This window comes from Nannospalax galili, unplaced genomic scaffold (assembly GCF_000622305.1).
Source record: "Nannospalax galili isolate Female #2095 unplaced genomic scaffold, S.galili_v1.0 scaffold49, whole genome shotgun sequence".
In the NCBI taxonomy this organism is placed as follows: Eukaryota; Metazoa; Chordata; class Mammalia; order Rodentia; family Spalacidae; genus Nannospalax; species Nannospalax galili.
In genome coordinates, this window is record NW_008359444.1 from 1059464 (window position 1) to 1084187 (window position 24724).

A 24724-nucleotide genomic window follows, 5' to 3' on the forward strand; every position below is an offset into this window, starting at 1 on the left:
CATGGTCCCAGCAGATGGAGTGTGAGGACCTGGCATGTCTCAGCCCTTAGGGATAGGTCAGTAGCAAAAGGCAGCTGCCGATGTCCTCCCAGCATCTTCCAACACACACCGCACTTCCTACATTTTCTTGGGTAAAAAAAAACAGGCCAGCTGGAGGCACATTTGGATCCCTCTGCCTCCAAGGAGCAAAGAGGCCCCTGGGTCCCAATTGTTGGCTATAATACTCCCTTTCTGTTCTAATTTCCCAGGAGCCCCAGAGGATGGGCCCCATATCCACGTTCTACCCCATGGTTACATCTCCCTTCTCTCAGTCTAGCTTTGGTTCATCTGCTGTCCATGCTGTGTTCCTGCCATGGCCACCTCCCGTCCACATTGTTCAGATTCACTGTTTCCAGTCTAAAGCCAGGGTTCTCTTATGATGCTCTTGCTCCTTGTAGCCACTGCCGCTTTCCTGCTTCCCACAGGGGCTCTATAGCTCTTCTCCACACACTCAGATACCTGCCTCAGCCCTGGCTTGCCATTGTTCATGCTGGAGTTTCCTCCCAGAAACCCCCATCTGCTTTACTCTGATACCATTTAATTCCTCCAAGAAGCCTCATTAGTTACCTGCCTGACACTAAGACAGTTTCAAGGAGCTAGAAGCATTTGGTTCCTTGCAAAATCAGACAGCACAGCAAGTAGGCACATGCAACATGCCCAGGTGATCACTGGACACAGGGTCACAATGCCCACTTCAGTCCTGACACGAGAGATCAATAGAGAATGCTAGCGAGGGACTGGAGAGAGAGCACAGCATTAAAGGCTAAGGCTAACAGTCAAAATGTCAAGACAGTGTTGTGGGATGGTTTAACCTGGAAGTCCTTCCTTTTTTACCCTAGGCTCTATGATCTTTTGGAGACCTGCCTAACCTAGTGGAGCCTGCCATGTGCTCCAGCAGGGTACAGAGGGGAACCTGCCCTCTGAGGACAGTTCCAGATGGAGGCTAGGGTCTTGCAGCTGTTGGCAAATAGGAACGGAGATGCTGTTTGAACAATGCCATTGGCTCTGGAGGCAGATGTGCTAGATACCACAAGAGGCCTGTGTTAGGACTTGATTCCTGTTTCACAGTTTAGTGGCTGAGGAACTGCTGAAGTGACAGCCAATCAGGTACACTTGTCCAGAGCTTAGAGTGGTCTTGCTCAGATTCCTTTGCTAGTAAAAAGTTTTAAATCTGTTATATATTTTTGCATTGTGTACCTCTTGACCACCATAGACCAAAATTACCAACACAACTTGCACATATGATTAAAATCTCCCCCATGTACCCAAAGCAAACTCCATAAAGTCCAGAGACAATGTGAACTCTGGCCTTCGTGAATTTGTTCCTGGTGGGTGCCTGAGCCAACCCGATCCCAAGGAACTACCTCCTTCAGGGCCAACTACACTCTCTGCTGCCTTGTAAGGAGAAGGTGTGGGGAGGGCCTTGGGGAGGGCCTTGTGTAAGGGGGTGGAATCTGCGTTCCTGTTCTGAGGTTGGAGGCCAGCAGAGTCTGGCTGTCACTGTCTCACCCCAGGTATGCATATGTGTCAGAAAGCACAGGTAAGGGCCAGTGATGCTGGCTCAGCAGGTGAAGGTGCTTGGCTGCCAAGCCTGACAGCCGAGTTCCATCCCTGGAACCAACATGGGGAAGGAAAGAATGACTCCAGCAAGTTGTTCTTTGACTTCCACGTTCATGTGCACACCCACTCTCTCTCTCTCTCTCTCTCTCTCTCTCTCTCTCTCTCTCTCTCTCACACACACACACACATACGGTAAATAATAAATATAATTTAAAAAATTTTAAAGAGAAAGCATAGGTAATTTTTGCTTGTCTAAATAGACTTTTCAACTTTGCATCTGAAAGACTTGGTCTGTTAGGGCCCACAAGCTGGTTTTCCTTAGTAGAGTTTTAAACCTTATGAGGAGTGTTTGTGACAGCTGAGTGGAGAGAAAGGGAACAGAGTTAGTTCCCTTGATGAGTTCACCAGTGCCCACACACACATGAGAGCATCTGATTACTGGGTAGTTTTGTGCAAATCTAATGGGCTGTAAAAATTGTGTATCTCAGTGGCACAGAAAACAGCTGTCTTCCACTGTCACCAGTGTCTTGGCCAGGCAGCATGTGTTGATAGCCTAGCAAGAAGAAACAAGGAATGGCAGGTGAATGACCTTAGGCACATGGTGATGCTGGCAAATTCCAGGAGACAAAACAGTCCTTTGAGGGCTGAGCCATCCCTTCCAGTGCTCTAGGACACAGCCACTGATGGCAAAAATGGATCTTAGATGCTTTTTATAAAAATAGCACTTGGAGTTGTTCTTCTTCTTTCAAAAGAATAAAATCCCTTCCTTAAGTTGAGCCGGAAAAGCTGGGCCTGGCAGTTTTCTGCATGAGTGGTCACGACTTCCAGGGATTGAAAGGCCAAGGAAAGGCCTGTTTTGCAGGCTTGGCCCTGATGGAGCCTTTACAACCTGTGAATGGGGAGGTTCCATGGGAAGGGATGTGGGAGAAAGGGGAGGGGCCACTCGCTGTAGGCACAGCCCTGGGGACCTTCAGATGTTGATCCTTTGGTGAGATAAAACAGGGTTTTTAACAGTGGAGGGCAGATGCCTTGAAGGAGACACAGCCATGAATTTCTTGCAGCCTCCTACTGTGGCCACAAAGGCCCTCTGCTTGCCCACCCCCAGCCCAGAGCCTTCCCCCATTCATAGAAAGAAGCTTAAGCCACTTAAGCACATTAGCATCTGGATGGGCTGGGACCTTCATGGGATGCAGGGGGCAGGGTGGCCTTGGTGTGCCCCTGGTTGTTTGGGTACTTGTCCTAATCCTCCCCAGTTCCAAGGCAGCCAGACTGATTTGTGACACAGAGTCCAAAAGCCACTTTGGGGGCTTGACTAAGTTAGCTGATCTGTGCCCTGCATGTCAATGGCCTGCCCCAGAGTGTGCTTTGGGGAGTGGCAGACCTGGGCTGGAACGCCACACAGGGCTGGCTCTGCTCATCTTTTATCCTCAGCTACCCTAGAGGATGGGTGCTGTGTTTCCACAGCTGCTAGGGGCACCTGGGGTTTGTCCCCAGTGTTTCTGTGACTCCTGAGGTTGGCCCCCACCAGGAATGGCATGAGACTGCAAGACATAGGTCTCTCAAGGGCTCCTGCAATTCAGACTAAAAGTCATTTACTTCCATTATAGTGGTCTTGTTATAAATAAAACTCGTATTCAAGCTTCTTTTGAGATATAATTTACACACAATTCACAACATTGTTATGAGCTGTGACTCTGAAAGTTCTTTCCACCTCAAGGAGCCTCTCCTATAGCTCAGCCCAGGTGGCAAGGCTCTTGATTTCTACTTGACTTTGCTATTTCTACACACTGTAACTGTGACCTCTTGCCTGAAGAAACGGCCACTCCCTTCTTCTCCACCATTAAGGCAGGGGCCAGTTTCCCACAGCCTGGGGAATCTCTGGTTACTTAGAGCCTTTTGTCGTCGTTTTTTTTGTCTAAGATGTTTTAGGACTCTTGTACGATCCTGTCACATGTGTTTCTAGTATCCCTGTTTTCATCCTCTTTGCTGGAGAGTAGGCAGGGGTTACTCCCAGTGGCTCCTCTGCCTGGGATTCCCAACTTTGTCCTGCCTTTGGAAAGTGATCCTGTTGACTCCTCCCTGTATGTATTGAGGTGAAGATGAAGAATTTTCAAACAGGCATGAATTTTATTATTAACCATTCCTCTGGCTAGTTGCTCATTGCCCTAACCTCCAAGCTTGCAACAGGGAGGTTGACTGGGAGGTTGACGGTTGCTTGGTGGACACCCTTCCTTTAGCAGGTGCAGGCTTCCAGGGCCACCTGCCCCTGGAACACCTCACAGCCTCACCCTGCCCCAAGGGCAGACAGGAACAGGAAAGAGCCAGTACATCTTTTGTGTTCTTGTCCCACCTTGCCCTCCATTCTTCCAGTATACAGCTTGGGCTCCTGATCACCTGCCTCTGGACCCCCAAGGCTTGGTGCCCCATGCTTGGCCTCTGCTTCAGCCTCACAGCCTCACCCTGCCCCAAGGGCAGACAGGAACAGGAAAGAGCCAGTCCCCTACAGTGCTAGTTTAGCCTTGCCGCCCATGGAAGCTCTGAGCACATTATGTCTATATTGGCTGGTGGCTGTACTCAGCCAGAACCTTGAACAGCCTGGCAGAGGCCTTCTGTGAGGAATAGTGTGCAAGGGCTATCGAGCTACACCCCTGGAATGGGGGGTGTGAAACCTGTTTCTTGTCAAGCAGTGCTGATCCTCTTCCTCTCTTGCTGGAGACATCTGGAAACCACCGATTGTGGCCTCTGGGTGATGCCAACTGGGGCACCAGGTGGGAAGACCTGGTATTGAGTTCTTTACGTATTCCCACAGACACTCTGCACGAAGGCCACCATGCAGACAGTCCGGGCTGCTGATACCAATGAAGTTGTGAAGTTGATATTTCGGGAGTCAGACAATGACCGGAAGGTAAGCGGTCCATGGCTGAAGGTAGCCACCAACCATGCCCAGCCCAGGGGTAGGAGCTGTGTGGGAACTGAAGGGTGCAGGGCACTGAGGCATCTCTGACTCGGCAGGTTGTGCTCCAGTTGGAGAAGAAGCTCTTCGACTACTTCAACCAGGACGTCTTTCGGGACAACAATGGCACTGCGGTGAGTTCTGTTTCCTGGCAAGTGGCCAGTCACCCTACATATCCCATGTGATTCGTCTGCCCCGGGAGTGCCACCAGCACATGGCATGTGTGCAGGCCACCCAGGGTTCAGTTTCTAAGCTTGGGCTCTAGCCTGGCTTGGTGGGGTGCCTTGTGAGCACATCTAAGGGTGCCACGGTTATCACCCTGTCAATGGGCAGGGCAATGCTCCTCAATCTGTGAGTACTGAGTCTCCTGCATGAGAGAGGTAAGATCCTGCCTACTACAGTAGAAACTAGGGAATCCCTGGCCTCAGATGACAGCAGGGACCTGGAGTCCTGTTTCGAAAGGGGAGAAGCCACATGCGTGAGTGATGATGGGTACGTGCAAGCTCTTCACATTCCTGTTGTGGGCTTGCTGTGTACGAGGCATGTATGTGTGTGTACGTGAATATACATGTGCACATGTCTGCATACATTGAGTTCATGTGTGTGTATGTGCACATGCACGTAACTGCATATGTTTCATGTGTATGAATACTTTTGTACATGTACAACAGCACTGTACACAAGCACATGCATGTAAACTGAAGTTTCAGTTGAGAATGCCTGTGGGCAGTTGCCCTGGTTATGGCATTTGCTCTGCTCTAAGCCACATACAGACTGGCACTGAGAGGTGGCCTGCAAGCAGCTCCTGTTGTATATATTTATTTATTATTGTGTGTACATGGAAGCCAGAGCACGACTTTCAGGAGTGGTTGCCTCATTCCACTGTGGGTTCTGGGGATTAAGCTGTCAGGCTTTCACAGCAAGTGTTTTTACTCACTGAGTCATCTTGCCAGACAATCATCTTCTCATGAAAAATAATTTGTACCATTATTTTGGGTACCTGTTATGTGCAGATCACTGTGTTCTGGTAGGTGTGGAGCTGCCCTGGGGGTGGAGCTGTACCTGTGTCATGATAATCTCTCTGATGTAAATTCTGTAGACAACCCCAATACAACCTTGTGACAAATATATTTAACAGCCAGCTTCCAAGATTCCTCAAAATTGAGAAATCAGTTCCTGAAGTTGGCCATAACCAGCTATGGCCCCCATTGGGAGAGTTAGGTAAGGGATGAGCCTTCCTGCTCCCAGGAAACTGCCTTCAGTGGTAGCCCAGGAGAGTGAGTATGTGCAGGTGTTGGGTGCAGACCCAGGCATTTCAAGTCAGACGTGGTAGGGTGTGTGGACACATTCACTCTTGCTGACTTGACTGAGATTAGCTGGATGTCTGTTCACCCCTGTTGAGATATGGAGGACTCATACACAGAACTTGAATGGAGCTGAACATATCACATGTGTGATGAAGGAAACTATCGGGCAGACAGCCTGCATCCCTCAGACATGTCAAAACCACCTGATGGAAGATCTGCTGACTTCACCTGCCTGACCTGAGAGCCTTCCCAGCCCTCCATGCTGTTTCCTGTCCTGGGTAGTAACACCTGCCACTTGCCATTCATTCAGCCCAGGGTCCAACAGTTTCTCTGACTCTCACACCACTTCCTATTGGTTGTGCCCAGCCAAATGCTCCTCAGGAGGCCTAAATCTACCTCCAGTCTCACCTGTGGCAAGGCTTGACCCCAAGCCTAGGACTTAGCCTCAGCCTCATTCCTGTAGCATACCCTGTTGGCCTTGGAAGCTGTGTAGTTTTGGAAGTATCCCTGGATCTACTGCTCCTTGTCTACAGGAGGGTTTGCACACTCTCCTCACTGTTCCAACCAGCTGCCCTTGATAGAGTCCTTCCCCTCACCCTCCTCTGCTTCAGTGGCCACTGGTCCCTGTCTGCATGCTCAGTCACTCAGAAACCATAGCTAGTGATGGTTCTTGCTAGAGTGGCTCACCCAGGGCGGTGGTTATGTTTTCCTGCTAGCCATCTACAGGAGCAGAGCTGCATCCAGGTTACCTCAGAAGAGCTGGCCAAGAACCCTGTGAGCCTGGGCACCCAGGGGTACACAGCTTGACCTTGGACAGAACTGGAGAGGGAAAGAAAAAGTGTTTTCTGGAAACTTCCAGGTGTATCATTGGGGTCTAAAGGCTCTATATGGTTCTGTTAGCATCTAGGCAGAGAATGTGCTCTTGCCTTTTGGAATGACCAGCCTTGTTCTTCTGTGAGGGATAATCTGCATTTAGCAAATGCTGTTCCTGGTGTCTCTCTAAGATGAAAATTTGACTGATTTTGCCTGTGATCCCATCATTGAAGAGGTATAGGCAAGAGGAGCAGGAATTCAAGGTCATTCTCAGCTACATAGAAAGTTTGAAGCCATCTTGGACTACGTGAGATGCTACCTTAAAAAACTAAAGAAGAGCAGCAGAGACTGCTCAGTTGGTAAAGTGCTTGCCATGTAAGCATGAGGACCTGAGTTCAGATCCCCAGCATCCTCCTCAAGAAAAGAGCCAGGGGTTGTAGTGAGAGTCTGCAGTCTCAGCACTGGGAAGGTGGGGACAGGAGGGTTCTAGACTTTCTGGCCTGTCAGTCTCACTGAAGCAGTATCTCTGAGGTTCAGTAAGAGACCTGTCTCAAGATGGAGAGTAACCGAGGATGGTACCTTACATAGAACTATAGCCTCCACACACACACAATTTTTAAAGAAGAGGAAGAGGAGAAGAAAAATCTGTGCTAGGCACGGTGGTACAAGCCTGTAATCCCAGGCTTGGGAAGCTGAGGCAGGAGGATTACAACGGTAAGGCCAACCTGAGTACATAGTGAGAGCCTCTCAAAAACCAAAAAAGTTTGAACATCCAAGAGACATTTTGAATTTGATTCTAGTATAAAATAATGCAGCTTTGTCAGGTGTGGTGGCATATGTCTTTGATCCCAGCACTCTGGAGACAGATGCAGGTGAATCTCTGTGAGTTTGAGGCCAGCCTTGTCTACATAATGAGTTCTAGGCCAGCCAGGGCTATATAGTGAGACCCTGTCTAAAATAAAAAAGAAAACAGATCAGAAGTAAAGGTGCTTCCACATGGTGATTTGGGGGGTGGGGCAGCTCTTTCCCATTTGTCTGCCATGTCCAGAATCTCACACAGGAAGTCAGCAGTTTTGCAGAGTGCCTGGAACTCCAGTGGCCCATGTTTGGACATGCTGATGTCCAAAACCTGAAACACACACTTTTAGAAGTATCCTGCTGGTGCCTTGCCCCTGCCCAGGTCACACGAGTTCAAAAGAATTGGCCACCATCACTCAAACCAGAATCTGGGCATCGAACCCACTCAGCCTCAGAGGAATGAGATGAACAGCCTAATGAACATCGGAGATAATCTCATCCTCGTGGCCTGGTTGGACACACCGCATCACAAGCACTACAAACAAACTACCGTCCACAGGATGGATGTGCCCGTGCCGGACTCAGCCCCTAAAATCCATCGCATCCTTCATCAGCCACCGGTCTTGTACCCGTCTGACAGAAATTTAATTCAAGCTGGCTCCTGAAAATAATTATTGTATTTTAAGAGTAGTAATCATTGGCCAGGACATGATTGAATGTGTCCATGTGTATTGACTTTTTCTATGATTTATAGCTTTGTTTAGTCGATATTCCCATCGAAATTGTATAATTAATTATAAGTGTGGCTGTCAGGGTTGCAGGATGGAGTGCCCTGGTGAGGATTTGGAGAGATTAAATTTTCCTTGGCTGTCCCAGGGCAGGGCTTGGGAATTTTCAAGGTGCTTGGCCTGTTGGATAGAGATGTTTTCTGTGTGTTTAGCAACCACCCGTGCTCCAGGCGCATTGATTTTTTCCAAGCCCTTTTTTTCTTTATCAGCGTGGTGTCCATGCAGCAACAGTGGAATTTGTGCAGCTTGGACGGTTCCTGACGGATGCATGAGGCCGGCAGCTGCTTTATCATTGTCCACACACACCAGGGCTGCTTTTCACTTTGTAATCAAGAAGAATGTTTAAGATACATGTGAAATTGGTTATCGTGTTTGTGAAAAATCTCAAAGAGATACAAGTTATCAATTCAACAGCAATGCAGTGCTGTTTCCAATCAGAAACTCCTCATATCCACTACACTGTGGGGTGGCAGCAGCAACTTCAATCCCATCATCCTGTTGATGTGGCAGGACTGCAGCTTCAGGCATTCTGCAAGCTGGTCACACAAGACCATGGTCTTACCAGTCAGAGCCAGCTGATGGAGCCGGGAACCAATGGAACCCTGTCTGTGCCGCAAAAGCAGAGTAAACAAGAGCTTGCACGTTCCAGATCCAGGTCGTGTCTGCTGACAGGGAGAGCTAACCATCAGGAGGATGGAGGATAGGGTCCAGGCGCATCTCTTCCAGGATGGGGCTAGGAACTTGGGCTGTAGTATGTGTGAATGATGGGTGACACTTGGGTTGCGATCCTAAGATGCAAGAGTTTCTTGCCCACCCTTCCTGAGCTCCATTACCACTAAGCAACTTAAAGATCCAAATTAACTCTAAATTCAATATTTTTTCCTTTAAACACTACAAAGTTGAGGAAAGGTATTTTTAAAATAGAAGCTTCCAGGTGTGGTGGTGTATGCCTTTAATCTCAGGACTCAGGAGGTAGAGTCCAGTGGATCTCTGTGAGCTCAAGGCCAGTGTGGTCTTCATAGCAAGTTTCAGGCCAGCGAGGGCTGCATACTGAGACCATCTTAATCAATCAATCAATCAATCAATCAATCAATCAATCAGTCAATCAATAGAAGCCACAGTGTGGCAGTGGCCTCAGTCTTCTGGGTAGAAGGTACCTCAGGGCCAATACCCCCAACAGAACAGTGTAACTCACCCTATATGGTCATGATTAGCGGACCGATTCACCACCAGCTTCTGGCACCCACCTTCCTCCCACCCTTGGGGCCCAGCCCTCCTTCACACTGCTCTTCCCATAGACCTGTATGTGATTGTGCTTATTGGAGCATGTGCCTGTGTATGCATGGGTTAATATTTGTGTCCTGTCATTAGCTGGATATTTCTGGCAAACTTTTGCAGCAGCAACTGTTCCCTGCACAGAGGGCAGTGCCCACATTAGTGACTGCTGGCAGGAGCCTGAGGGAGACCCTGGCCATCCAAGAACAGGTGCTGACCCTGAGGAGGCCCCAATGGGAGGTTGACATGGCTTGTTGAAACCATTTAAAACTAGAGAGCTTTGAGTAGGTGACAGTGAAGGCCACACCCACACAAGTACAGGCCAGAGATGCAGGTACTCAGTATCCTCACATACATTTTGGCATGTGACAAACATTTTGAAGTTCCTTACCCTTGGGGGAGTATCTAGAGCTAGTCATGAATACTTCAAACCAGTGATGAGGTCAGCATTTAGAGGTCTGACGCAGAGTACAGAGCGAGGATGAGCACACAGGGGTACTGTGCTGTATACTTCCTCTGCCCTGCCCACAGCTTTGAAGCAAAACGTGTGTAAGTGCATGAGTTTGTGTGTGTATTTGTGCATGCATACATGCAAGTGCATATGTATGAGTATATGTGAGTATGTGTGTGCAGATTGCTTGCCAAAGAGCTGGAATGTTGAGGGCGTGGCTTTGGGACTTGGGCTGTGGCACTGCTGAAGGAAATGGGAGCTGGAAAGCCAGACTGCATGGCTGGCCCTGTTCTGCCCTTCCCAGGAGGATCCTGTCATACCCTGTGGGTAGGTGCAGAGGAAGAGGCCACAAGACAAAAGCAAAGCCCAGATGTGGCCTAGAGACCCTAATGGTTCTGCACTGCCTGTGCTGTGCTCACAAACCCCTGTGGACCTTGGCGACCAAAGGCAGGGATCACCTACCCCAGAGGAGCACCTTACCTTGCATGAAAACAGCACTTTGTTCTACAAGGCTAAATAACTTAATGTTGACCAAATTCCGTCTCTGCATGGTCTCTGTGTGTTTTTTAGCTTTTGCATGACTGCTGGTTCTAGAAGGCTGTTTGCTAGAATCGGGGTGGTAGGTAGAACAGGCCCAGAGCCCACAAAAGGCCCAACTCTGCCCTGATGGCTTCTGCAGCCCAGGCAGGTGTTATGCTGGAACTGCAAATTGCGGTGCCACAGGGAGTGCATGCCTGGCCCACAACTTCCTCATGTGGGGGTTTAAGGGCTTTTGGTTGTTGTTTTTTAATTGAATTTTTGTGATTTTTTTTCATACAATATAATTTTATAGTATTTAGATCCCCTCACCTATCAGCACCTCCTCTTATGCTCCTGCTCAATTTAATGTAGTATATATAGAATAAAGTATATATGTATATAAAGTATATATATGAATAAAGTATATGTATATACACATGTATATATATCAAGTATATATATACACATGTATATATATCAAGTATACATATGTATATATATAAAGTATGTAAGTGCCGGGCATGGTGACACACGCCTTTAATCCCAGCCCTCGGGAGGCAGAGGCAGGTGGATCTCTGTGAGTTTGAGGCCAGCCTGATCTCCATAGTATATCCAGGACAGCTGGGGCTACAGGGAGACCCTGTCTCAAAAAAAAAAGACCGTCTCCAAATGTCCTTCAGTTTGGGTCCATCCATTGGAGCCTCATTAACCTACCAAGAGTCCCATGCATGAAAGAGACTATGTCTCCCCCTCCTAGCAGTTGTCTGTTGCCAAAATTTCCTTAGGTTGAGTTGGGGTTTCTTACCCCTTCCCCATGTCTATGCTGGCAATGCTGGACAGAAACCAGCATCAGAGCCATGCCAGGCAGTATCTAAGGCCCACTGGCTCAAGACTTTGAATGTCCAGGATGCCACTACGTGACTCTTGAGTGTGTGAGATAAATGAGGAGTCTCTGTCTGGAGTTATGGCTTACCCTCTCCTCCCCTCCAGTAAACAATGTCACCCCTGACAGGGATTTCATCTGGCCTGAATCTGACCCATACCAATTCTCAGGTACTGTAGTTGATGGTCAGGAGTGGAGCCCAGCCTGGTGCTGTTCTGATGAAGGCAGCTCTGAGAGGGGTGAGCAGGCAAGAGGCCCATGCAGGTGGGCAGGTAGCAGCCTGGCACACAAGTAATTTACAGTGTACACGTGCTGGTAATTACATATTCAAGAATGATGGATTTGGTGGCAGGAAGGGGTAAGGACATGGTGTGGTTTTGAGAGGAGCCCCGGCATGATGCCATGGCCTCACGCAGCTGTGGGTAGGACATGATTAATGAGCAGCATCCCACAGGGTGTTCATGGTGACTGCCCAGAGTCATGGCTGGTAGAGACCTCTCCCTCTAATGGGCACAATACCTCAGGGAAACATCCTGAGGGAGCCAAGCTATCTGCCACCCCTCTGCATGTAGCAGTGAGGGCTTCTAACTTCGTGTTTGCTAGAAGCTCACCAATGTGCAGACTCGGGTTGCGGTTTATGATATACTGAGTTGAACTCATTCGCTTCAAGGGTTACTTTGGCATTGGGCACTTCTAAGAAACTACCCTATTCTGGAAAGCCAGGAGATGAGTGCTTGTCAGGGAGCCTCATTTGAGCAGGGCCAGAAGCCTGAGCACACTGTTCTTGCCCTGCTCACACCAGGGGCAGCTGGATGGTAGCGCCCTGGGTCCTTGTGGTGATGGAGCATGTTCTTTGAGTAGGGCAGGTACCACAATGTATACTTCAGCCACGCCTGTTTTTAGGAATTTACGCACTCCCAGGTGTACACAGACCACAGTATCCCAGAGACGGAAACCAATGTGATTGTATTTTCTTCTCTTGCTTCGCTTTAGCTCTTGGAATTTGACAAGGAGCTGTCTGTTTTTAAGGACAGACTGTATGAACTGGACATCTCATTCCCCCCCAGGTAAGGAGCCCTGCACCTGCTGAGAGCAGGCAGCCTTCTCAATGTCCTCTGCTGTGCCTGTGTGTCAGTGCCCATATGTGCATCCAGGTTTGTGAATGTCCACACATGTGCCTCTGTGTGTGTCTATGCGTGTGTGAAGTATGTTCATACATTGTCAGCTTCTCATCTTTATGTGTGTATATGTCTTATGTTCATGTGTGGACCTGAATGTGTGTATGCCTGTATGTGTGTCCACACTTGTGTTGTGCGCACCTGAATGTTTATGTGCCAGTATGTGTATGTGTTTGTGCATATGTGCACCTGTATGTGTATGTACCTTTATGTATACATCTGTATGTGTGTGTGTGCACCTGAATGTGTGTGTGCACCTGAATGTGTGTGTGCTTCCATATGTATACACCCCTGAGTATGACTTGCACCTCTGTATGTATACATCTGTATGTGTGTGTGCACCTGAATGTGTGTGTACATGCATATGTATACACTCCTGAGTATGAATTGCATCTCTCCCCATCATGTCCATGGCCTGAAGAAAGCAATTCTCTGAGTAATAAATGATTTTATTATTTTCTTTTTTAAAGACTTTTTTCCAATATGTAAAAAAACAGCTGAAGTAGATTCTTAGACATGGGTTCATGGGCAGCTGTATCTTGTGGCTACCTGGGAGTCTTGGGACCCTTCATGGTCTGGCATCCTGGAGGAATTCTGAACCTGTCTTGGGCAGATAAGCTTCCACTGTGTTTTACTCTGGTGTTTGTGCAGTCTTGAAGTCTGCAGCAGTAGTACCAGCTCCTTTCAGACCACCAGGTCCTCAGAGCACTGAGGTGTATTGAAGGAAAGACCTAACAGGAAGTGGTGCGTGGTGTCTGTGACAGACCTGAACTGCAGGACATCATCATCTACTGTGGCTGTGCCAGCTGAACCCCATTGTACAGAAGCTGGCTTCTGAGGACAGGGAATTGTCACAGGCACAGGCCTCCAGCAGCTATGGGTATCCCTCCTCCCAGCTCTTTCCCAGTGTCAGACCCCAAGTCTTATGACCAAGGGTAGTGGGGAGACTTTCCAACACACTGAGTTGTGCCAGCGATGGGATCACTCTGCAAGTGTCTATTTCACACCTGCTTGATTTGCTCCAGGCCTGGCAGGAATGCTGGGCACCTTTACCTCAAAAGGAGCAGTCTTCCATCTAGAATGTACCTGACAGCCAAGTGACTTTCACCCTCTCTGCCATGTCACCCCATTCTTGTGACAGCTGTCCGTGGTCAAGTGTGTACAATAGGGAGGTCCCACCCCTGCACAGGCCTAGACTCCTATGACTCCTTCATTGCCAGCCCACACCCACCTCTGACCTGAGATGGGAGGGATCTCTGGTGAGGGGCTGGGTGGAATTTCAGAGATGGGAAAACAGACTGCAGGCCTCCAGTCACTTCCAGACATCTAACAGGAATAGGCATCACTTCTCACAGGGCTGAAGCTGTCTCATCTCACTGGCATGCTCTGGATGGTTGAATATTACATTATCAAGAAGGGTCTCTGCTTGGTGACCACACTACCTGAAACAAGAGGCCTCCTAGGAAGGTGACTGACCAGGTTCCCTGTGCCAGGTTCATCCATTTGTCAGGGACATGGGTGTAGAGCATCAAAGGCAGCAGTGAGTTTTAACAGTGGCTTTGGCACCAGCAGAAGGAACATGAGAGCAATTTGTGGTGCTGCTGAGGGCTGTGTGCAGCACAGTCACTGGAGGGTGGTTGGTTAGCATGGCAGAGGGTACCTGAGCACTCTAGAGATGGCCTTCCTCTTATTCCAGAACTGAATTTGTTATATGACTCAACCAGTTGCAGAGGCAACTGAGAAGAGTGTCTTAAAACAAGGTAGCACCTTGGGTCATTAGAGTGGAGCTAGGTGAATAGTATGAACCCCAGAAGCAGTGCTTCTCTGGCAAGGGCTTTGCACTTAGAATTGTGTGTTGGGGGGGGGGGCGCAACTTAAATGCTTCGCTGGCCTGGAAAGTGAAGACAGCCTGGAGCTAATAGTCACCCAGTTGGTGACCAATAATGAAATGGTATCTATCTGTACCACCTCAGTGGGTGAGGGCTCTTATTTATGGCAGAGTTGACACTTTACCTTTGGGCTTTGAGACCCTGAGCTGAGCCCCCTTGGATTCCCAGCCAGAGAGATATTGAGGAGGCAGGCTGTACTGTGTGAAGCTGGAAGCCTGCCAGGCTACTAGGCAACAGTGCTGAAGGCTGATGAAGGGTTTGGAGCACCACCACCCCCTTCAACTCCCACTATTTGCTGTGAGAGTACCTGTGTCCCACGTTGGACTGTGAAGTTCCCATCTGTGAACTCCACCCACCTTCGAAGGCACAGCTGTCTCAGCAGCACACCAGCCTGTAGGCCCCGCACTTGTCTTATGCTATGCATGCATTCTGTGCACAAGACTCAGCTCTTCACTGTGGCCAGGGTTCTGTACTGCCCTTCTCTCCGAGCTGGGTCCTGGGATAAGCTCTGTCACCTTTTCCATGTCAGTCATCACCTTGCAGAATTGAGGGCCCAGACATACAGTATACAGATTTTTATGTTCCTGCGGCCTGAATGAGATGCCCTGCGGCATCTGTGGACATCTTGTCTTTCTAGCCCAGCCTCTGGCTTCATTATCATACAGCAGTGGGTACATGTGCTCCTACCCAGCTGCCAACCCAGCAGGCATGCATACTCCATGGAGCCTGTATGAACATATTCACTGTATACTGAACACATGGGAGGCACCAGGCACCTGTAGGCTCATCATCTTAAAGATATTTTCCTTTAGTTAAAAACAGCATTCAAGTTTTCAAGATGGATGGGGGGAGAAATGATGCTCCAGACTGAACTATCACTTCCAGTGTGTGGTCCAGTCCACATTCAGAAATGCCTTTGACCTCTCCTGCAGTCAGTACATGCTTGTGATATGGGCCTTAACAAAAGGCTCCTGAGGCCTGTCCTCACTGTACACGATGTCTTCTTCCTCCACCACCTCCCAGGACACAGTTGATGTCCCTCCTCCCCAGAAAGCACTGATGTTCTTTCCTGATTTGGTTCTGCTATGTTTAAAAATATGACAAATTGGGCATGGTGGCACATGCCTGTAATCCCAGCCCCTGGGGAAGATTAGAAGTTAGAGGGCAGCCTGCTACAGAAAGAGACCCTGTCTGAAAACATCCTGTAACATCAGAGTTCACATTCCCTGCTGGGTTGCCATGTGGGTTTGGAGAACTGTTCCAGGGAAAGTGGGATAAGCAAAGGTGTCCGAGAAAAGCATGAAGTGGAGATCAGAAGCAATGCTGTGTGGCCTTGTACCTACCAGATGACCTGAGCTGCAGTAAAACAGGTAGTCTCAAGCATGCTCTGTGTATGGGTGGAGGTATGCATAGGGATGGATGTGTGCAGAAAAATCACTAGTGTACATTTTCCTGTGTGTGCACATGTACATACACTGTGTGGGTTTGAATACGTGGTATGTGGAGTATGTGTAGATGACAGGCTATTTGTATACCTGTGCAGGGTTTTTGTTTGTTTGTTTGTTTGTTTTTTGGTCTTTTTGAGACAGGGTTTCTCTGTAGCCCCAGCTGTCCTGGAACTCACTATGTAGACCAGGCTGGCCTTGAACTCACAGAGATCCGCCCGCCTCTGCCTCCCAAGTTCTGGGATTAAAGGCATGCGTCACCATGCCCAGCCTGTGCAGGGTTTTGTATATGTGTATACAGCCTGTCCACGTGCATGTACCTTTGTGTTTGAGCATGAGTGGACATGTATATATATGACTGTGTCTACATATGCACGCTTATAGGTGCATATGTGTACTAATGAGCCTGTGTGTGGGTTTGTACGAATGTGCACATGCATGTTTGAGAATTGCATGGATGTGTTCATGAGTATGCAGGTATGCATCAAAGATATGAGTACACATATGCACACTTAGCACACGTGTACATATACATGAGTGTGTGAATTGAGAGTGTGTGTACATAGGTACATGTGCAGGGTTTAGATATGGGGGTGTGAATTCATGAATGTGCATGTATGTGAGTAGGCCATGCTTATGTGCATACTATGGGGGTGTGGTTGTCTATGTGCTCATCCGTGTACAGCTGCTAGCACAGAATCACTGATGGATGCATTTGAGACATCAACCTGCACATCCAGAATTCACTCCAGTTGGAGCAGAGGGGTGGCCCACAAGGATACTACCTGAAGGACCTGGGGACATGACTTTCTGCAGCTCTGCTCCACAGGCAAGAGGCTGTGCCATAGGCTGAGCACTGTGGTGTCCAGGGGAGACTTTCAAACAAGCTGGGAAAAGTCTTCCTGGGAGGCAACAGTGGCTGAGGTACCTGTTCGTCCCATGAGCTCCTGTGCTGGGCATCTACCTGCATTTTCTCACCAGGCGTGCCAGGTCAGGCTGTGGGAAGGCCATGGAAACTTCTCCACCACATACTTTGGGCCCATGCAGGAAGCCCTGGGACCATCTCAGGACCGCACCTCTCTTGCTGGAGGACTTAGGACTGAGGTCTGACTACTTGACATGTGACTATACTGGGGTGCCCTGAAAACCTTTGTTCCTAGTGCCAAGATGTCCAGAGTGTGGAGTGAGCCCTCAGTGTCATGAGCCGCTTGCTCTACTGAACACAGAACTGCTGAGGGTTAGGGACACTGCAGGCAGTAGTCTCACACTGCTCACCTTTGAAAGCAGCTCCTCCCGAGGTCTAGTGTTTCCACTTAGGTTCTGGTTTTGTAGGTACTGCCCAGGAACCAGTGAGGCCTGCTGGCCATCTGGGGAGTGGCTACCCTGATGCATAATGAGGTGCTCCTGAGCACCTAGGCTGCATGTGTCACGAGCCAGCCAGCTTCCTTACAGCCTCAAGGACACAGGCTGTGCTGAGCCACACACAGCATAAAGCACTGCCCACAGCCCAGGGCGCTACCTTGTCCCACAGTTTTCATTTTCACTTCTACTTTGCAAAGTGTTTCCATCTACCACATGAACCCAACCTCCATGACGTGGGAGCCAGGGTGAAGTCCCAGGTTGTCAGGCTTGGCAGCAAGTGCCTTTACGTGCTGAGCCATCTTACCCCTAAATATTTATTAATTTACTCTAAAATAATAATAATGAACTTATTACATGTTAACTGCATAACATTTTAATGAGAAAAACCCTATTTTTCAATCCCCCCAAAACCAAAAATTGTGAGAATAGCAGTCTCTTGTGTTTAAAAAATTTGTTTAAGGGGCTGGAGAGATTGCTCAGTGGTTAAGAACACTGGTTGTTCTTGCAGAAGACCCGGGTTCAAATCCCAGCACCCGCATGGCAGCTAACCATTGTCTGCAGCTCCAGTTTCATGGGATCCAGCAGCCTCTTCTGTCCTCTGAGGGCATTGCACAACACGGGTGCACTTACCTACAGGCAGGCAATATACATATACACATAAAATAAAAATAATAAATATTTTAAAATTTTTTGTTTAAAAGTTTAGCTGGACAGGTGACAGGGAGTGTAGCAGGCATGTGCATGGGATGAGCCCCCCTCCCCAGGCTGTGGGTGGTGTGCTTTCCTCTCTGCTGACTGGAGGAAGGGTGATTTCCTAGCCCCTCAGTGCAATACAAGTCAAGAACCCACCCAACGTGCTGGCCCTGGGCTCGAAGTGACTTAGGGCCCACCTGGCATTTGGTGGCAGCATGTGTTGAATGCTGAGTAAGACAGGGGTTAGACCTTGTTCCAGAGCTAATGGTACCTTGGTCAGGACACACAGACATCAGCAAACACATCTGCATAGGGGGACACTGCCAGGCTCATCATTTTCTGAAATTCAGAATTTTTCTCGAAAGCTTGAATTTTATGTTTGAGCACAGATACCATCATGTCCAGCCTTAGAGAGACAGCTCATCTGTGCCTTCTTGAGATAGCTATACCTGTCTGTCAGGCTGCCCACACACAAGCCGCTGCACAGCAGCGATGCAGATGCAGAGCACTGGTGAGACATCACCGGCCTGGCCTGGGGCAGAGAGTGCTTGGGTACTCCGACTCCCTGGAACTGTTTCTCAGTGTTGGGGTTTGGTAGGGTATGTGTTCACACTGCTGAGGTATCTGCCCTGCTTGAATGTGGTGACATGGACCTACTTCTTGAGTGCCACCTGGTTCCTGCCCAGGCATCTGTGGTTTTCCCATAGTGCCCTTTGCCCTGTCCATGCAGCATAAGCACCGTGGAAACCGCTGTCATCTTGGTGTCATTATGAGCAATTTTACCTTCTGGACCTTGGAAGGATCAGGATCCCCTCACTCTGAGGCCCACACATCAGACTCCAAGAAGTAGCCCCAGAGTAGATACAACCAAAGCGCCATGAATCACGGAGTGCACGTTCAGAACTGAAGGGGAATGCCTTGTGGAATGAACAGCAAGGACACCACCAAGGCCCAAGAACAAATCCAAAATCATAGTGTGCATTGAGGGAGCCCAACATGGAGTGGACCCTGTGAGATCCCCATGTGTGATTGATTCATTGCTGGCCAGACCTGTTGAGGTGCTGGGCTTGGCATCTTCCACCTGCAGTGGGATCAGTTGGTGAATATCTGTCCTGTGTGCACTTTGCCTAATACAAAGCACAATTTTAAAGGGCAATTTAAGTGTTCTATACAGATCAGACATTTCAGGGAATGTTGAATGGGGAGAGATCTCAGCAGCCTGTTAGTGAACAAACTTCAGCGTAAGGTCAAGCTTTAAAAAGATAAGCATGTGTCTAATACAGGGATGCTCCATCTCAGACAGGTCCAGCTAAGGAGGTTGGCTCTCAAAAGTCATGTTTACTGAAAATCAGAAGTAAGACTTCTTTCCAAGGCTGAAAGCCCAGCCAGGGAGCAAGGATGCCATGGGCTGGCCCATTGCTGGCTCCTGATTGCACACAGCTCATGTGATGTAAGGATAGTCAGTGAACCAGCAAAAAGAGAAGCAGCACCTACAGCCCTGCTCACCTGAGAATCAGTGTGAACAGCTGCCCCTAGAGTCACAGCAAAGGGAGCCAGGGCAGGCTCCAACCTCATGTGTCCAGCCATAGGAAACTCTTGGGCACTTTAAATGCCGGGTTCTTCTGCTTAGGAGCTTCAGGATTGCTAGTCGTTAGTGCTTCTTATTCTTTTTCTTTGGTTTTACCCCCTTCCCTCCTTTTTTAGACATTTCAATAGCATCTGGTGTCTTTGAAACCAAGTATCTGTTCACTGTGGCCCCCGGGTTCTGTGTATGTAGATGGGTCCCTAGAGATACTCCTGCTGTGACACACATGTGCTAGGACTAAGTTGCATTTCATGCTCGTGCCCTTGAGATGCTGTGCCACCAGCATCAAAAGCAGCATAAGGTCTGGGAGCAGTTGACCTTTTACCAGGTGAAAGCAGAAAAGCTCCCTTCTCTGGCACAGAGAGCTCAGCCCTTCCTCTTGAGGGTGGCCTGGGTGCTGTCTAAAGACCTTCATTAGCTTGAGGGTGGCCTGGGTGCTGTCTAAAGACCTTCATTAGCTTGAGGGTGGCCTGGGTGCTGTCTAAAGACCTTCATTAGCTTGCTTTCCTGTGGTCTGAGAAAGGCTAAAAGTTGCAGCAAAGGCATGGATCACACAGGCTTTCTCTCTCCACTACCCTAGGCTGCCCTACAGGATTCTCAAACACAACAGGCTTTGTACCTCCCAAAGTGTGTTCATGGGGGCCATGGCAACGCTATCCAAGCCCTGCCCACCCAGGTCTTGAGCCTAACCTCACCGAAGCCAGACTGGCTGCAAGCAAACAATCAGCCAGCAAAGGGGCCGCTGCCCACATCCTGACGGACAGAGTGCGAGGGGATTAGAGGAAGGGAGACAGTGTGGAAGGAGCACAGGGGGACAATTGTTAATTTTATCAGCACTGCAATTAATTATGACGATTATTCCCAGAGCTCAATGGGGCCAAGATAGGGCTGGCTTTTCCTGCCTTCTACTCTGTGAGGGCTTGCTTCCAGATAAGTCTGAGTGCACAGCTCTGCTTGCATTAATCATCTGCAGGTGGCTGTGTGCAGTCCTTGCACTCAGCTGAGCAGCCTGTGAGTAGAGGACATAATGAGGCTCCATGCCCTATACTGACCTCCCCTGACCCATCTGGACCAAAACTTGCTGTCTGTACTAACCCTATGGAGCCGAGGGGACTCTCCCCAGCAGCCAGACTCTGCCATCAGCCCTACCCAAGACATCTCTCAACCTGAAAGCTTGCCCATAACAGCCAGGGTCTTCCCTGAGCCCCAAAGGACACATGGAGCCCCAGGACTTACTAGGTGTGAGCTGGTTGAGGGATGCACAGAGCATCAACCCATCTCCTCAGCTGTCCTTTTCTGTGACTCAGTGAAGCCCAGTATGTTAAAGCAGTGACTACCTGTCAGGTCCTGTCCCTTGCCTCCTGCCAGTTGTAGCTCTGTAGGTCAACATGATATCTCATGCCGTTCAGTGTGCCTGGGGGACAGAAGCCCCTTCTCTGAAGATTCATTTGAAAGTTACCTGTAATGTCCAGACCCAGAAGTCAGTGTTTCCACTGGACTCTGGCCCTGAGCCAGGTGCATCCTCCATGAGGTCGCCAGGAACTGGCATGCTTTATAGTGAGGACAGTGTGTCAGAGCTGTTGTCAGGTATGAGAGGGTGACATCTAAGCATGCTGAGTGCTGGGCTTAGTAATCTCAAACACTTGGGAGGTGGAGATGGGAGGATCAGGAGTTCAAGATCATCTTTGCCTACATAGTGAGTTTAAAGCCAGTGTGGGCTACATGAGACCCTGCCTCAAAAAACTAAGAGGACTGGTAAGATAGATCAGCACAAAGCCAAGCCTGTGACTTGAATTTGATCCCCAGGACCCACATGGTGGAAGGAGGGGACTGACTCCTGCAAGTTGTCCCCTGACCTCCACATACCATGGCACACCCCCAACCCTCACATTAAATAAATGTATTTTTAATTGTTTTTAAAGAAAAGAGCATGCCAGTTCAATCCTGTTCCAAGTTGGCACCTCCCAATGATGCTTTTTTTAAGTTGGACCTGACTGGGTTCTGTTGGTCAGTCAGCTGAGAACTAGACCACACCTGAAAACAGTGCCAAGGCCAGAGGGTTGCAGTGAGCACAGGCGAATACACAGGTCTGCCGAGGCTTCGCTCCTTAACCAGCAAGCAGAGGCTGACTCACATATCCCATATAGAACAGCCAGATAGCTAGTACCCTGCTGGACCACTGAGGCAGCCAGTGGGTAGATGCTGTATCCATGGAGACTGCAGCACATGAACAAGTCTGTGAGGTCAGTATCCTGGAGTCACAGTGCCCTGCAACTGGTTAAAGCAATGAACTTTGCACACCCTGAAGCTGGCCCAGCCTATCTGTGTTTGGAGCCCTTGCTGCCCCTAAATCAGACTTTCATCATGCTGGTTTTATGCTCATTGTGGGGCCTTTTCCCTTTGGGAGAGATCACCATCTCCACCATCTTGGAAGCCAGGAAGATTGCTAGGCCCCATCCTGGCAGCTTACATCACTGTGGTGGAACCCTTACTGCTGAGGAGCTGCCTCAGGCTATCCCAGCATGGCTCCGTTTGTGTATGAGTTCACTGTGAGATGCTCCCTTTGACTTCAGCTTTTCTACAGCCCACGGCTGGGGTAGACCGAGGAGCACTTGAGCAAGGTCATTGCTGTTGTAATCTGCCATTGTAATGCATGGAAATAAAACTGGCCATTGGCCTGCTGCTGCTTCTGAAAAGGAAGTGTGGAAATGTTTATTTTCTTTAAAATGCTAATGTTATGTGTAGGAACTACATAGACTTTACTTTTAGCCAAATTTAAGGTAAACTTATTCAGGTAAAGTAGTAATTCCTTCAAGAGATAACGGTCACAAACCACAGTTTCTATGAAGGATATGAGCTCCACAAGGCACCAGGAGGTTTTATGTGATTGAGGCCTAGGGAAATATTAGGCCTCACAGGCACCTGAGGGCAGTGGGAGCACGGCCAGGCTCGCCTTTCCCCACAGAGTGGACAGCTGTCAGGTGCCCCAACAGCCATAGGCTGGAAAGTCACATTTTTTTCTCAGCTGACGTCAACAGGAGTGTTTGAGCATTAGATTCAATGGCCTGGTACTCTGAAATCAACTGAGGAAACACACTAGACTTATATAAGACAATATTTATGGTCTGAAGACCATAGGAAACAGTATGGACATGTAGACACGTGGGGCAGCCAAACTCTGGGAAGGGCTCTTCCCCAGCCAGTCATTCTATGGTCAGTCTACATGGGTTTCATACTGAGGTACAGTCTAGCCAGTATTGCCATATGTAGTGGGTTGTCTTACATGGGATGGTGAATTAGGGTAGGTCCCCTGAGATTGTGCTGCATAGACATAGGAGGCACATGGGCTCTCCCCAAGGCTCGGGCCGTGAGTGCAGAGCCTCTGTGTGGTGAGAGCCAGTGTCATATGAAGATGCAGCAAGAGGGGTATCTGAGGTAAAGGCAGCAGTTCTCCAGGATACTGTAGGGTGTATTCAGGGTGTGGGTCAGGTTGACATGGGAACTGGCTTATTTGCCTGAGCTGGGTCATCAGTTGTTGGTTAGATATCAGATGCTGTGGCTAAAGTCCCATTCCCAGACCCTCAGAGAGAATAGACAAGGCCTGAGAGAGCAGTGAGCCAGGGACAGCCATATCTCTCTGCTGTGATGACCCCACAGTCATACCTTGAGCACCTAAACCCTCCATAGATAAGAGTTATGGCCAGTAGAGCAGATGGAGGGGATGTGTCCTGCCAGGCTGGCCAGTCCTAGCTATAGTACACATGCAGGGAGAACTAGAACTAGGTTTGATGTGAACATGTAGGTTACACGTTTAGCTTTATATGTCTTTGTAGTCATTCTTTCCTGGCTAGTACAGACTTCCCTTCAGAACCTGGAGGACCATTGGAGCCAGAGTGCTGTTGACCCTTTGCTTATATCTCCACAGCTACCCGTACAGTGAGGACTCCAGCCAAGGAGAGCAGTACATGAATACACGGTGCCCCGCATGGTGTGACCGCATCCTCATGTCCCTGTCTGCCAAAGAGCTGGTTCTTAAGGTAAGGGGAAGACCTGAGCCAGCCACAGGGAAGGACCAGCAGGAGTTGGTCTTAGGACCAGGTGGGGCAAGCCACCCAGCCTGGGCACAGGAGAGTTGAGCATTCACTTGATCCTAAGATGAACCAAAGGGAAGTGCTTGCTTGATTCCCTCCCAGGTGACACTCAGGCCTGAGTAGGTGCCACTGTCATTTTAAGTTAGAAGTACACAGTAGTAGTCATGGTGGGGTCTAACTATAGTTATTTTATATATCGTTCATTTTGCCCTCAGGCTGTAAAGCAAAAAAAAAAAAACGGTTCATGTCTGGGCTCAGCAGATTCAGGATAAAGGGGAGATGTGCTCAGGTAACTGTGCCCCAGCAATGAGAGGTTTCCAGATTTCCTGTCATTTCCAGGGTTTACTATTCCCATATTTTAATGTAAATGAAATGTTTTAAAAAAATCAGTATCCAAATTCGTTCTGGGGCCTCATCTGTGAAAATCTAAGAGTGAAATAGGTAAGCCCATGCAGGAGGCAGCAGTTTGAGGTTCAGTTCGCAGAGCCACAGTCAGACCATGGTGTGGGCCCCTGGTGAGGAGGAGGCAGGCGACAGACCAACAGTGGCCTGGGGCTTGTGTGCTCTGCTGTTTCATCCCCATTGCTGTGGTCCAGTGCTAGGGAGAGTGGAGACCCTCTGATCTACTCCCACCCTCAGTGTGGGGCTAGGTTGCATTGTTTCCTCCCCTACCATGCCCCTGTGAGTGTCTCCATCTATCCCCCTGCTGAATGCCACACCCACATACCTTGCAGTTCTCAAAGCACCCTCCCCCAGCTTGTGGGGCAAGCTCTTCCTGAGGCTCTGATGGTTTGCGTTGTGCCTCACTCTCCCCCAGGTCTCGCTAGGCCTTTCTCTGCTTGTCTTGTGCCCCAGAGCACCGTGGGTACAGATGGTGCTCAGGCCCTGGCCAGTGGGAGGAACTTGGAGACAGGAACCCTGGAATAGCCAGAAACCCCTTGGGGTCTACAAGAGCTTGGGGGGGGGGTAGGGTGCTGGCTGAGGCAGCCTTGGCACACAACCCTACCTTCTAGTCTCATGGACAAGACCGACTGGTGGCCCACTGTGATGCCCTATGACCTAGGTCATCTCTGAGGAAAAGCAGCTCGGGAACTT

At 49.2% G+C, this 24724-nt stretch overlaps 1 protein-coding gene across 1 annotated transcript in view; it reads left to right on the plus strand.

Annotated features, from left to right (window-relative positions):
- The window catches only part of Inpp5a (inositol polyphosphate-5-phosphatase A), a 192161-nt gene that overhangs the window by 163606 nt on the left and 3831 nt on the right, over nucleotides 1-24724 (plus strand). Inside the window, exons 10-13 of the mRNA XM_008823156.2 lie at nucleotides 4409-4504; nucleotides 4612-4686; nucleotides 12380-12453; nucleotides 23464-23575. Of these exons, the coding sequence (XP_008821378.1) occupies nucleotides 4409-4504; nucleotides 4612-4686; nucleotides 12380-12453; nucleotides 23464-23575 (357 nt within the window). The remainder of the gene's footprint in view (nucleotides 1-4408; nucleotides 4505-4611; nucleotides 4687-12379; nucleotides 12454-23463; nucleotides 23576-24724) is intronic.